The following is a 14,060-nucleotide window of genomic DNA, read 5'->3' as shown; positions in this document are numbered from 1 at the left end:
TATTTGTATATATATATATATATATATATATATATATATATATATATATATATATATATATATATATATATATATTCTGCATGGTATATATATAAAAATTATACAAATTTTATACATTTTTTCGACTACCAATATAAATAGTTTCTGGTCGGGCTAAAAGTGATAATAACCGATAATAAATTTAGAATTATACAGTACTGTACAGACATCATTGAGAACTAAGATTTTGGTTAAACATTTGGGAGAAACTAAGAGCCAAAAAAAACTCTCTTTTTTCCCACCCCCTACTGCGGGTCGGGAAGCAGACAGTGAGTGCATGCGTCGCTTCTAGTCTGAATTCTGATTCAAAGGCATTCAATCATAATTCGGCGCACGGTAGCTTTGCGCGACTGGCCTTTCAACCAAGTGCAATGGAAATGAGGTTTTTCAAGTATGTAAGATAAAATAGTAGTCCTACTTATATTGGCAAATTTCACTTAGTAAGTTCTTTTCTAATTAGATACCTAATTAATATTTAAAATTACTTATCATGATCAACAATGGTAAGTAATAAATTTTGATGGGCCATTATACTTATCAAAAAAAGATAGAGGTCAATAAAGAGGCTGTCAAAAAAGCACTGATTGGAAATATGGCCTTTAAACATTGAATGCCAATAACACCAACTTTTATATAACAAAACAAAATCTTTTTTGTTAGTGAAAGTGGGGAAGAGGGGTAACATTACTGAAAATAATAAAGTAACTATTTTTGTTATATTCAATGTAGTGGAAATCGGGCTGGTCTAATTAGAATTAAGCTATGTGTTTATGTAAATTATTGGGCCAATATGAAACATTTTCAATGAAGAATTGTTGACTAATTAACAGAAACTTCATGATCTTAATCAAGTTTTCCTTCCTTATTGCATGCTAAAAAGAGAAGGTCTTACATTAGTAAATTAATAATTAAATGAGGAAAAGGTGTTCCGATTTAATTTCTTCTTAATGACATAAGCACGTGTTTTTTGCTAGTATAATTTCACTCGTTTTTAATTAAACGTCTAATTTCATTTTGTTCGGATTATTGAAAATGAAAACAAGACATGCACATAATAAACATAATTTAAGTAGGAGCATGAGGACCAGCATGAGCATATATTATTAGATCAGTTCTAGAAAAAATACGTACATAAAATACCTAGTTTAACGAAAAGACCATGAATTTATGTGCACCATAATTTGACCCTATATCTGTCCCTGGATTTACCGTAACGGCAATCAACATTTAGATTTGCAATCTTGTAAATAAGGTAGATTACCCGCTAGTCAGCTACAACATATATATATATATATATATATATATATATATATATATATATAAAGGTGATCAGATAGTGTAAATTTATTTTACACTATCGATGAATATTAATAATCTTCCACTACTTGTTGCATTTCTTCGTAACTTCCTTTTCGGCATGTCAGTTCTATATCGGCAACTTATTGACCTAACTAATTCGGATTAGCGTCGTATAGTTTCCATTAAAAAGAAAATTGCTTTCTATCAAGAATTTTTTACTTCCTAAACTCGAACTCAAGACCTTTTTTTAAGAATGGAAGGATCCCGTCCATTTTCTCACATCCCGTTGTGGTGGATTTCTTCATGACTAGTTATGTGTGAATTACGTGATGTACTTCTAACGTTATGAAAAGTTATAAAAAAACATAACGGAAATTACAAAAGGAAAAGAAAAGGAAAAGAAAGAAAGAAAGAACGAAAGGAGAAAAGGGTAGTACCATATTTTGGTTTTTAGCTTAAAAATGGACTTAGGACCCACACTTTTTCTCTCATATGATCTCAACTTTTTTTAAAATTTCCCACCTTTTTCAAAGAAGTTCATAACAACATGTTTTAACCCAGAAGTCATACAGTCAGATTCCTCTGTAACAACATACTTATATAACAGCATTTTACTATAGAAGTCAAGTTTTTCCGAAACAAAATTTTATGTTCAATTATAATATATTTTTTCTATAACAACAATTCACTATAATATCCAAAAATATTCAAAACAAACGAGGTTATTATCAGGGGGCGGATCCACCTCCCAACCTACGGGTTCACGTGAACCCAGTAGATTTTGTCCAAACAGTGTAAATGTGTTCGAACAATTTACTAAATATCTATAAATATTTGAATGCGAATCCAGTTATCATTGAAAATTTACTCGAGGTCGTTGCAGGAACCCATAAGCATTAAACCTTGGATCCGCCTCTGGCTGTTATAGAGAGGGTTGACTGTACAGTCAGACCTCTCTATAAAGCATCCCTATATAACAACACTTCACTATAAAAGCCAAGCTTTTCTGGAACCAATTTTTATGTTATGTTATAATACATGTTCTCTATAACAACACTTCGCTATAACATCCAAAAATATTCGGAACAAATAATACTGTTATAGAGAGGTTTGAATGTATATATGCATATTACATCCAGCAACATTTTGTTCATTTTTCTGGCGAATCTAAACACTTATATCAAATGTAATATCACAAGTGGAAAGAGCATAGGATAACCATTGGATATTATTTGAATTGTGCCTGTTCAGAATCTTGTACCATATTAAAAAAAATTCCCTTTTCCCTCTCCTTAAATATTTCAATCTTTCTCCTCATTCCAAACACACTTCACTCATTCATCACTTTTGCCTTTGCCATTTTCTTTGCACTTTGTGAAAAATTTTGTTGCAAAAAAATGGTGAAGTTTTCTAAACAATTTGAAGGGCAATTAGTTCCTGAATGGAAAGAAGCTTTTGTTGATTATTGGCAACTCAAAAAAGACCTCAAGAAAATCCCTCTTCTCAACATTGAAAATAATGCAACTAACAAAAACAAGAACAAGGAAAGTTCTTGTACCAATAATCTTATTTCCTCTATTAGGAAATTGCCATTGTTTGGACCTCAACGTCGCGAACATGGTGTCATTCAAGTACTCATCTTTTCTCTCTTTCTGTACATTTGATTGGTTTTTTTTAGTGTTTTCTTGATTTTAACGTGGAATGTGTTGGATTTTGATCGTGATTAGGTTCATACGAAGCTTGCACAGACGTTAAGTAAGGGCGATTTGTATGAGACTGAATTGTTGGAGCAATTTGCTGATACTGAGGCAGCTGCTGAGTTTTTTGCACTCTTGGATCTTCAACTTAACAAGGTGAACAAATTTTTTCGGACGAAAGAGAAAGAATTTGTAGAAAGAGGAGAGTCATTGAAGAAGCAAATGGAGATTCTCATTGAGCTAAAAGCTGCATTAAAACAACATCATGATATAGGAACTTCTTCAGGCCAAAACTCAAAAGAAGATGAGTCAATTTCAGGCACCATTTCTTGTGGTACAGAGCTTTCCCTGTTTTCACTCTGTTTTATGTTTTAGATGTTTCCATTTTAGCTTCTGTTTACACTTTCCCAATTTACACTTTCCCTGTTTTAACTCTGTTTCATGATTTTGTTTCCCCTGTTTTTACTCTGTTTCATGTTTTAGATGTCTCCATTTTAGTCCTTTATTCTGTTTACATAATTTAGCTTCCCCTGTTTTAACTCTGTTTCATGTTTTTGATATGTATTCAGTATAGTCCTTTTATTATGTTTGCATTTTCATAAAAAAGGGCACCCTGGTGTACTAAGCTCCCGCTATGCACAGGGTCCGGGGAAGGGTCGGACCACAAGGGTCTATTGTATGCAGCCTTACCCTGCATTTTTGCAAGAGGCTGTTTCCACGGCTCGAACTCGTGACTTCCTGGTCATATGGCAACAACTTTACCAGTTACGCCAAGGCTTCCCTTCTATGTTTGCATTTTCATAATTGAACATAAATTAAGGAGTAATGCTCATTTTATTTTCTTTTGAGAATCTTTTTATACTTTGCATTCATCTGATGATAATTTCCTGTTTTTGAACTAAAGCATTTTATTTAATTGGCAACAGATGAAGAGTCGACAAAAGACAGAACAGAGCAAGAACAGGACATAGAGAATTCAATAGATGAAGTTAACAAAAATGATGGACAATTGACAGACTCTCCAAGATCAAGTGAACAAGAAAAATCAACCAGTATCAAGAGGGAAGACAGCAAATCAAAGAGTCTATCCGAACGAGTGATCAATATCCAGGGGAAAAGCTTAAAGATCCACATTCCTCTAACGAATCCAACGCGAACATTCTCAGCTATATCTTATTTGCTTAGGGATGATATGATCAATCAATCCTCCAAGAAATGTGGCACAGACGGACGAAAACTGCACATCAATAGAACGAAGCTAAAACACGCAGAGAAGATGATTAGGGGAGCTTTTATTGAGCTATACAAAGGACTAGGATACCTTCAAACTTATAGGTATGTTGCGCGAAAACTATCTTCTTGTTTGATTGATAATTGTTTACTTTCTGCAAAATAGAGATGACAAAGCAATTTACACTGTTGAAATCTTTACAGGAACTTGAACATGCTAGCTTTTGTAAAGATCTTGAAGAAATTTGACAAAGTAAGTAAATTTTACTAGCCTAAGTTCATACTAGCAAATTTTTAACTTTACTTTTTATTATGGCCATGTTAACTTTTCATGTTTTTCATTCTTTTTTCATAGGTTACAAACAAACAAGTTCTTCCTATTTATTTAAGAGTTGTAGAGAGCTCTTACTTCAACAGCTCAGATAAGGTAAAGTAAATTAAATCAGAAAGCTAATTATTTGTTCAAGTTTTTCTTTGTAAAAGTTGTCTTTTTGAACATGAAAATGTAGCAACATGACATTGTTCAGATTATTGGAAGATGATTGGATGTAGTAATGTGGGGCACTAAGTTTACAATTTGATATCTTATCAAATATCATCATCAGATTATTCTTAGACAGTATTAAGTGGTCATATCTTAAAGAGAAAAAAAGAAGTGCTTTTCCACACAAGCAATGGCTAGATTTGAAAGATATGGTTGTCTAACACATTATATTTGTCACACAGGCTTTGAAGTTGGCTGATGATGTTGAAGAGATTTTTATCAAACACTTTGCTGAAGATGATAAAAAGAAGGCTATGAAATACCTCAAACCTGCTCAGAAAAAAGAGTCGCATGCAGTTACCTTTTTTATTGGTGAGTTCCAGAAAAAAGAGTCTCATGCAGTTACTTTTTTTACCGGTGAGTTCCAAAAATAAGAGTCAGATGCAGTTACTTTTTTCATTGGTTAATTCCATGAAAACAATTGGGTCATAATTGAAAGTAAGGGTAGACCGGTGCATCAAGCTCCCGCTATGCGCGGGGTCCGGGGAAGGGCCGGACCATAAGGGTCTATTGTACGCAACCTTACCTTGCAATTATGCAAGAGGCTGTTTCAACGTCTCGAACCCGTGACCTCCTAGTCACATGGCAACAACTTTACCAGTTACGCAGCTTCCCTTCTGGTTCATAATTGGAAGTACGTAAAGAAAATAACCAAGATAATCTACGTAAGTGGATTCTTTCCAAGTTAGCACTTCTTCTATAGGATAGCCAGATAAAAACAAAGTGTGATCAGCATAAAAAGGATCCTGTCCTGTAAGTAGGACTTGAATCAGCCATTAACCACCTGAAGAAAATAAAGTAGACTTAAGAGTCCACCTTTTTCAGTAGTGGAGGACAAAGAAGTCCCATTTTAGGCCATTATCATGTTATTGACCAAAAATGTTGAAACTTTAAAGAACCCTTTAGTGTTCAAAAAGACAATAGTGCTTAGTTTTTCTAAGGTTTGTACTTCTCCTGTTTGTCAAAATCAAGACTGTTTACTGATATGAGTTGTGTCATGTATCTAAAGACAACCCGGTGCACTAAGCTCCCGCTATACGCGGGTCCGGGGAAGGGTCGGACCACAAGAGTCTATTGTACGCAGCCTTACCCTGCATTCGTGCAAGAGGCTGTTTCCATGGGCTCTAACCCGTGACCTAAAAATCTTAAAGACCAGCATAACATGAAACCTATGGCACTGTCTAATGTTGAAAGAACAATGAAAAAAGGAAACAAGATTTGATATTAGATATAGCTTCACATTACCAAACTGAATACTGACTAAATTTGATTCTTGATTGGTTTCAAAACAGGTTTATTCACAGGATGTTTCCTCGCGCTTTTCGTCGGGTATGTGATCATGGCTCATATTACAGGACTGTATAGATCTCAATCTGACACAATTTACATGGAAACTGTTTATCCTGTTCTCAGGCAAGTATTGGATTATGGTTTAAATAATTCAAATGTATTTTAACTAATACAACTTTGGAATTTCTTTCAAACATCTAATAGAGATTTACAATAATGATTGTGCAGCATGTTCAGCTTAATGTTCTTGCACTTCTTTCTATATGGATGCAACATATTTATGTGGCGAAAAACTCGTGTAAACTATAGCTTCATCTTTGAGCTAGCACAAACTAAGGAACTCAAGTACAGAGATGTGTTCCTGATATGTACTGCATCGATGAGTGCTGTTGTCGGGGTCCTTGTTCTTCATCTTACACTTGTGGCAAAAGGATACTCTTATAATCAAACTCAAGCAATCCCTGGCCTCTTATTATTGGTAATTTTCTCACTATTATTTAGTGTCAAAACAATCTGACCAAAAAGTTCAATTTTTTTGTACTCAATGTATGCAGAACTAATCACAATTGTTAACAACAGGCCTTCATTATGCTGCTGGTGTGTCCATTCAATATCATTTACAAATCTAGCCGTTATCACTTCATATGTGTTATAAGGAACATCATATTGTCACCTCTATATAAGGTTGTCATGTTGGACTTCTTCATGGCTGATCAACTTTGTAGCCAGGTTAGCAAGAAATCAGCAAATACTAAGTATAGCATTTTTTCAGTTCTGTGACATATCAAACATTTGCTGATGTAAATTTTTCGTTTACGAAACAGGTTCCAATGCTCAGAAACCTTGAATATGTAGCATGTTACTACATAACTGGAAGCTATAAAACTCAAGACTATGGTTATTGTATGCGAACAAAATATTATAGAGACCTTGCTTATGCAGTTTCTTTCTTACCATATTACTGGAGAGCAATGCAGGTTTGATACTTTACCTTTTCAAGATTTTAACATTGAACATTCATATGATTCGCGTTAAAATTTTTAATCAATTATGATATTTGCAGTGTGCACGAAGATGGTTCGATGAAGGACACAAAAGCCACCTAGTGAATCTTGGAAAATATGTGTCTGCAATGTTAGCTGCAGGAGCAAAAGTTGCATATGAAAAAGAAAAGAATATGGGATGGCTTTGCTTAGTTATAGTAATGTCAAGTGCTGCAACTGTATATCAATTATACTGGGATTTTGTTAAAGATTGGGGCTTACTCCAGTGTCATTCCAAGAATCCATGGTTAAGGAATGAATTAATGCTTCGTCGAAAAATTTATTACTATTTCTCCATGGTATTAGCTCTAATCCTCCTATCCAAAAAAGATTAATTAAAGCAATAACAAAACATTACTGCTTAAATGAATATTAAGGGTTGATTTAAGAAATTTGGTATGTGCAGGGATTGAACCTTGTACTGAGGCTAGCATGGTTACAAACAGTTCTGCATTATAATTTTGGAAGTGTAGACTACAGAGTTACTGGGCTATTTTTAGCAGCCCTTGAAGTTATTAGGAGAGGACAATGGAATTTTTACAGGTACTTTAATTTTCTCGGAGCCTTAGCGTAACGGGTAAAGTTGATGTCATGTGACTAGAAGGTCACGGGTTCGAGTCGTGGAAATAGCCTCTTGCAGAAATGCAGAGTAAGGTTGCGTACTATAGAATCTTGTGGTCAGGCTCTTCCCCGACCCCATGCATAGCGGGAGCTTAGTGCACCGACCACGGGTTTGAGCCGTGGAAACAACTTCTTGCAGAAATGCAGGATAAGGTTGCGAACGATAGACTCTTGTGGTCCGGCTCTTCCTCGACCTCGTGCATAGCAAGAGCTTAGTGCACCGGCCACCGAGTTGTCCTTCTATTTATTTTCTCAAAGATTTGTAGCGATAACAAATAATTACTGTCAGTATATATAAGTTAAATCTCGTTTTGTTTAATGGACATTGTTTTTAATGTTGAACAGGTTGGAGAATGAGCATCTAAATAATGCAGGGAAATTTAGAGCTGTTAAAACAGTGCCACTTCCTTTTCATGAAGTAGATGAACAAGATTGAATTATTCCAATTTGCAATATAAGGGCCATGCAAAATTATTTTTTTGTGACCCTTATCTCATTGAACAAGTTGATTAAATTGTCAAATTGTTCTCTATTCTCTTTCCTTTTTTTTTCTTTTTTTCCTTTTTTGGTTTTTTGGTTGGGCCTATGTAATATGTTATATTCTAGGAAATAATCCACACTTGTAAACTAGAAAAATTCTTCTAATGTGAATGAAAATGACGCCCTATTTTTTGCGTCAATCTCGAATTATTATCTTATCTCATTGCTTGAATCTTGTAATATTGGAATGAGAACAATGCTAATATTATTATCAACATATTTCTTTTTTCTTTTTGTTTTTAGTAATTGCTACCTGCAAACCCAAATTTCGGATTTTTTTTAGCAAGAAAATTGCACAACTAGTAAAAAATTTATTGCACACTGAAAAAAAAAAGAAGAAAAAAAATACTATTTTTTGTAAGTTCATACCCATGTCTTGAATTATTATTTTAAATCTTCTTGCTCACAACATAAAAAAAAAAGAATAAAAGTATTAAATTTAGGGCAAAGATCACTTTTATCTCGGCTGAAATTATTTATATTAGGTAGCTGTAAAAGTGAATAAAATTTGTATATTATTTTGTATATAGCATACATACATGTGTGCGTGTGTATATATATATATATATATATATATATATATATATATATATTTTAAGAGCGGCTATGTAATGTCATTTTCTTTTAAATAATATAATAGTTTTCCCTTTCTTGGAATTAGTTCTTTTTCAATATTTAATTCACATGGAAATTCAAATATCTTTTAAATTTGTTATAAAGATGGTATTAAAACAAAATTTATAGCATGAAAAATAATTTTTTTTCTCCAAATCCCTTTTTTCAATTCCTGAATATATAACAAGACTTCTGAAAAAATAAAGAACAGGAAGAATTTAAAAATAAAACTTATTTATAAGAAACCCCATTTTTAAAAACTTTCCCCAATAGTTATTTATTTTCAAGAACTCTATAATTCCACTTGCCACAACCTCTGCTCTCTCTCTCTTCAAAAACCCATCATCTATGGCTATAACATCCATAACAGGAAACAGCAAAATCTGTAATAATTTAAATTCTTTTTGCTCTTTATCTGTTACCAGCATCAAAACCCATGTCCCCATTTATTCTCTTTCCTTCAGACCTAATTCTTATGGCTACTGCATCAAATCCACAAGGTCAGCTTTTATGCCCCATGTTTCTTTTTTCTTTTTTCAATTTCATGTGTTTTTTGTTATCCCCATCTTGTATTGTGGTATAAAAATCTGAACTTTACTGGTTATTAAAGAAAAAAAAATATCTGAACTTTGCTATGTAGAATTGAGTAGTGGAATGAAAAGGGTCTTGTAGTTTGGTATAAAAATCTGAACTTTACTGGTTATTCAAGAAAGAAAAGAAAAAACTGAATGTTAATATGTAAATTGAGTAGTGAAATGAAAGGGGTATTGTAGTGCGGTATAAAGATCTGAACTTTACTATATAGTTTTTTTTTTTCTTTTTGACTAAGTAGAATTGAGTAGTGGAGTGAAAAGGGTCTTGTAGTTTGGTATAAAATTTTGAACTTTACTGGTTACTAAAGAAAAAGGAAAAACATCTGAATTTTACAATGTAGAATTAATTGAGTAGTTGAATGAAACGGGTTTTGTAGTTTACTGGTTGTAAAAATAGAACTTTACCGGTTATCAGAAAAAATAAAAATAAAAGTCTGACCTTTACTATGTAGAATTGAGTAGCGGAATGAAATGCGTCCACGTAACGTGGAATAGAAAAAAAGGATCCATATAACGGAGCTCAACTAGTTTGATATTAAGGCATATTAGTTGATATTATTGTATTATGGAGAATGCAGTAAAGTTGAGTAGTGGAATTGAATGGGTCCAAGTAGAGGGAAGTGTATATAGAGTATATTTTAGCGCCAAAACCAACTAGTTTGTGATTGAGTTATAGCTATGAGGATTGTGTTGGTTTAAGCGCCATCTTTATGTTTTCTTTTTATATAACAGGCTGAGTTCTAATTATGGGAGGAGGAGAGCATCAGAACATGTGTTCCAGGTTCCAATGGTTTCGTGTGTTGTGGAAGATACTTCTGAAACACAACCAGTATCTGGGAATTCTTCTGCATCAAGTGATTCTTCAAAGGTACATTGTTGCCATTCTTTGCGTGCTTTATGAATTAGTTAGAGACATATTTGTCTCGTACCTTAACTGGTTAAAGCAATCCTTGGTTTATGAATTGCACTTCGTAAAAGAGTGTTTTGTTTGTCTCTGTTGGTTAGTTTTCTGTAGTGTTAAGTTTTCCCTTCCTCTTTTTTACGAGATCTATATGGGAAGATTGGCACATGTGGTTGTTAGTTATCACCTAAACTAGACACCTCCAGTTTAGAAAAGAGTAGCTTAGCTTCAATTGGAAAATGTGACGTTTAGACCCCCTATTTAACGAAGAATGACTAAATCTTCTAGTCCCACAATTAAATGAATTGGTACTTTCTCTTTGGCCACTTAAGTATCATTTTTTTCTGGCAGGAAGCAGCTATTAACTTGAAACTACCAAGAAGAAGTCTATTAGTGACTTTCACATGTAATGCTTGCGGAGTTCGATCACAAAGACTCATAAACAGATTAGCATATGAAAGAGGGACAGTGTTTATACAGGTACTTGGTTTGAGTGTGTGCGGTGTTGTTAAGCTTTTGATAATTGCAAAGCCAAGCTAAACTTTTTATGAGTAATAGCAAAACCAAAATAACTTCCCTTAATTGTGTATGTTCACCAAGATTTTTTAAGGCTAGAACTGTTAGATGGGTGATTTAACCGTTGAAGGTATTAATGGGTAATCGTCTTACTAGAACTTATTTTGTACAATGCTGTATTTGTTCTTCATTGGAACTATCTTTCCTAAAACATTTGGCTAAAATATTAGCTTGCAAGTATTGATTGGCATATCAGAGCCAACTCAATTGTAAGAGACATATGGGATCTTTCACACTACCTTATTCCGTGAATAAAATACTTTTAGCTCATGCACATTTATCAGTTGTGACTTTCCTTCAGTAGTATGTTGGATGCTAATGTTGACCTTATATTTATCATGTATGATTCAGACTTAACAACTACAATTCCAAGATTTAAGTATTTGACATCTTGTGTGCATCACTAATTCTAACAATTGTCTTAAGTGAAATAACAACGCCTACAACTCACTGTAGTCTAAATGATAGGTGTAATATTTTGTTGTTTAAGTCTGTTAACCTCCCAGATTTCAGTATTGGATATTTCCTTCTGCTTTCATACTTGTAGGTAATGAAGAAAAGAGGGAAAAAAAATGGGGGGGGGGGGGGGGGGGGGGGTTATGGTCGATACATTCTTTAGAGTGTACGAAGGACACCCCTCCATTACCAAGTCAATCATTTATTTTGGTTCGAATATAACTAAGTCTGATCACTGGACCAGTGTTTCAGAACCAATCGTGACATCATTTGTCTATTTTGTGCTATCGCAGCTTATTTTTATCCCTTTAAACATCTTACTCCTTGAGTGTGAGCTGTGAGGGACCTTGAAGAACACCTTTTGTGTTTGCTTTTCTTGTGCAGAAAAGTAAAAGGTGCCTCTTGAGGATTAACCTACTAAGCCTATTGAGCACATTTCATATTTTCCATCATCTCGGCATTCTCAGAAGCATCAATGTTTGTCTATGTTACAAAAAATAGTGTTTGACTGCTTACTGTGTCAATCATTTGGTCCTTTGGTTTAGCATGAGTAATAGAGTTTTGCATATCGTCTGTATATCTATCTTATTTGCCTCCGTTATTGTTCTCCTTTTTTATTATTAAAGAATCTTCATATTGACTGGGTATTAACTGAAGATTCTCCTTTCAGTGTTCAGGGTGCTCTCAGTATCATAAATTTGTTGACAACCTTGGACTTGTGGTTGAGTACAATTTCAAGGATGAAATTAATATGGATCCAGATGCTGATCAAGATTGACTGAAGCTTATAGATTATATACGTGTAGGATCCAGCAAGAGAGTGATAGTATTGATAGAGCCATTTTGTAGGTGAGAGAAAGTCAATTACATTGATGTAAATGTCTTGACAAAAAGAATATTGATGAGATAAAAAAATGACAATCATATTCCACATTATTTTTCCTCTAAACACATAATTAGTCCCATCGCATTTCAAAATTTTCTTTCTGGTAATGAAACATATAGTTTTTCATGTAAGATCTGTGGGAAACTCAGATTATGATGGCCAAAAGAATAGTCATCGCCAAACCAGCGTTCATCCACATTCTAGATCTGCTTCCTTGCAGCAAAACCGTTGCTCCATTCTGCAGTCAAGTGAGAGAGAATAAGTGAATTTATCATATTAGAACTGTTCATGTGTCTGTACTATGTTTTGTTAGAATAATTATGGTTACCGGACAGGAACATTAATGGAAACGTTACCAAATTCAGAGTAGGCGATGGTGCTGGAGTCACATCCACAGATTCTTGGACTGTTGGTGGTGCTGGTGGGCTTGGCACAGTTGGTGCAGGTGCTGGCGCGTGATGATGCTTGTGTTTGTGCTTCTTTCTCTTATGCTTGCCATGAGCTGGTGCTGGTGACGGTGCTAACTCTGGTGTTGCCACTGGTGATACAATAGCTGGTGGAGGAGCTGGTGGTTGAGTGACCGGTGTCGGCGCTGGTGCTGGTGGGGCCTTAGGCGGAGATACTGGTGGTGGTAAAGGTGCTGGTGCCGGGGATATCTGAGGTGGAGGTAAAGCTGGGGGTACTGCTGGTGGAGAAGCAACTGGAGCGGGTGGTGGCGTTACAGGTGGTTGTGATGGACTTGAGACGGGTGGAGTTGGTGGAGGTTGTGGTGGTGGGATCGTTGGAGTTGAGACGGGGGCAACTTTAGGCGAAGGTACTGATATCGGAGGAGGTGCTGCCGAAGTTGCTGGTGGCTGTGATGGTGCAACAGGAGTCGTAGAAGGCGGAGGTGTTGTGGTTGGTGGAGGTGTCGAAGGTGGCGGTGATGCCACAACCGGTGTTGTGGTAGGTGGAGGTGTGGTTGTAGGTGTAGATGGTGATGCTGCTGGTGCTTGTGCATTAGCCATTACTAGCCAAATGCAAAAGCAAGTGGAAAGGTAAACAAACTGAGAGGAAGCCATATTGTGTAGTGAGTTGATTGTCAGGAGCTCTCTACTTATATGCAACAAATCAATATTAATTTACTTCTAGAAACGAAAGAATTTGGTAGACATGCTTCGAGGAGAAACATAGTTTGATGTGAATGCTACAGCAACTCTCATCATTTGTCAAGATTGGCACCAAAAATGTGCTTAATGTCTTGTATGTTTCTGCATAAGAAGATTTGCAGTCCATAGGAAAATATAGTATTGGTCATCTATTGCTATCAATTACCATTTCAAGCATAAAGGAGCATGTAGGTCATGCTTTTTAGTTGGCCTATTATTTTCTATCATTAAATAGTTGTAAATGTTTAAATCTACATAGCAAATAAACTTTAAGGAACCAAATGTAGGTGACTTGGTGGTTCAGTTTGAACTTGCTCCGATGGTCAGCACCCCCACCTACAACCCCAAGGTTGTCGGTTCGGTCAATAGCTCCAACAAAAGGGGGATCTTCTCATAGTTCATTTAAGTGAAACTTACTTTATTATGAACATTTTGGTAGGAAGCGCTTTCCCCAGTACGTATCTGGAATGTGCCAGTATGTTTCGGATATCGGATGGTTAAATGAATGATATGTGCTTCGGACATCGAATCGATTAAAAAAAAGAACTTTAAATATGCATCATTGCAAAGAAAAAGTACTAA

The 14,060-nt window shown here is 35.0% G+C and overlaps 3 protein-coding genes across 4 annotated transcripts; 2 read left to right on the top strand and 1 right to left on the bottom strand.

The window, feature by feature from the left end:
• Positions 1 to 2,585: 2,585 nt before the first annotated feature.
• On the top strand, positions 2,586 to 8,453 carry LOC109210764 (phosphate transporter PHO1 homolog 1). 2 transcript variants are annotated; one of them, XM_019374230.1, is made up of 13 exons: positions 2,586 to 2,969; positions 3,066 to 3,369; positions 3,962 to 4,370; positions 4,470 to 4,518; positions 4,621 to 4,692; positions 4,992 to 5,166; positions 6,102 to 6,222; positions 6,328 to 6,577; positions 6,679 to 6,828; positions 6,924 to 7,076; positions 7,163 to 7,441; positions 7,549 to 7,685; positions 8,109 to 8,453. In XM_019374230.1, exons 1-13 carry the CDS (start codon positions 2,736 to 2,738, stop codon positions 8,197 to 8,199), a joined length of 2,424 nt encoding a protein of 807 aa, XP_019229775.1. In that variant the 5' UTR covers positions 2,586 to 2,735; the 3' UTR covers positions 8,200 to 8,453. The 2 variants fall into 2 exon arrangements, with proteins under 2 accessions (XP_019229775.1, XP_019229776.1); XM_019374231.1 differs by having other exon boundaries at positions 2,587 to 2,969; positions 4,992 to 5,121.
• Positions 8,454 to 9,190: 737 nt separating this feature from the next.
• LOC109210763 (mitochondrial protein import protein ZIM17) lies at positions 9,191 to 12,380 on the top strand. The gene is made up of 4 exons (XM_019374228.1): positions 9,191 to 9,418; positions 10,244 to 10,379; positions 10,764 to 10,892; positions 12,115 to 12,380. Exons 1-4 carry the CDS (start codon positions 9,267 to 9,269, stop codon positions 12,220 to 12,222), a joined length of 525 nt encoding a protein of 174 aa, XP_019229773.1. The 5' UTR covers positions 9,191 to 9,266; the 3' UTR covers positions 12,223 to 12,380.
• On the bottom strand, positions 12,324 to 13,425 carry LOC109210762 (lysine-rich arabinogalactan protein 19). The gene is made up of 2 exons (XM_019374227.1): positions 12,687 to 13,425; positions 12,324 to 12,568 (listed from the first exon to the last, which is right to left on the bottom strand). Exons 1-2 carry the CDS (start codon positions 13,389 to 13,391, stop codon positions 12,476 to 12,478), a joined length of 798 nt encoding a protein of 265 aa, XP_019229772.1. The 5' UTR covers positions 13,392 to 13,425; the 3' UTR covers positions 12,324 to 12,475.
• Positions 13,426 to 14,060: the final 635 nt, after the last annotated feature.

Source organism: Nicotiana attenuata, unplaced genomic scaffold, assembly GCF_001879085.1.
Source record: "Nicotiana attenuata strain UT unplaced genomic scaffold, NIATTr2, whole genome shotgun sequence".
Taxonomy (NCBI): Eukaryota; Viridiplantae; Streptophyta; class Magnoliopsida; order Solanales; family Solanaceae; genus Nicotiana; species Nicotiana attenuata.
This window is presented reverse-complemented; position numbering and strand designations above follow the sequence as displayed.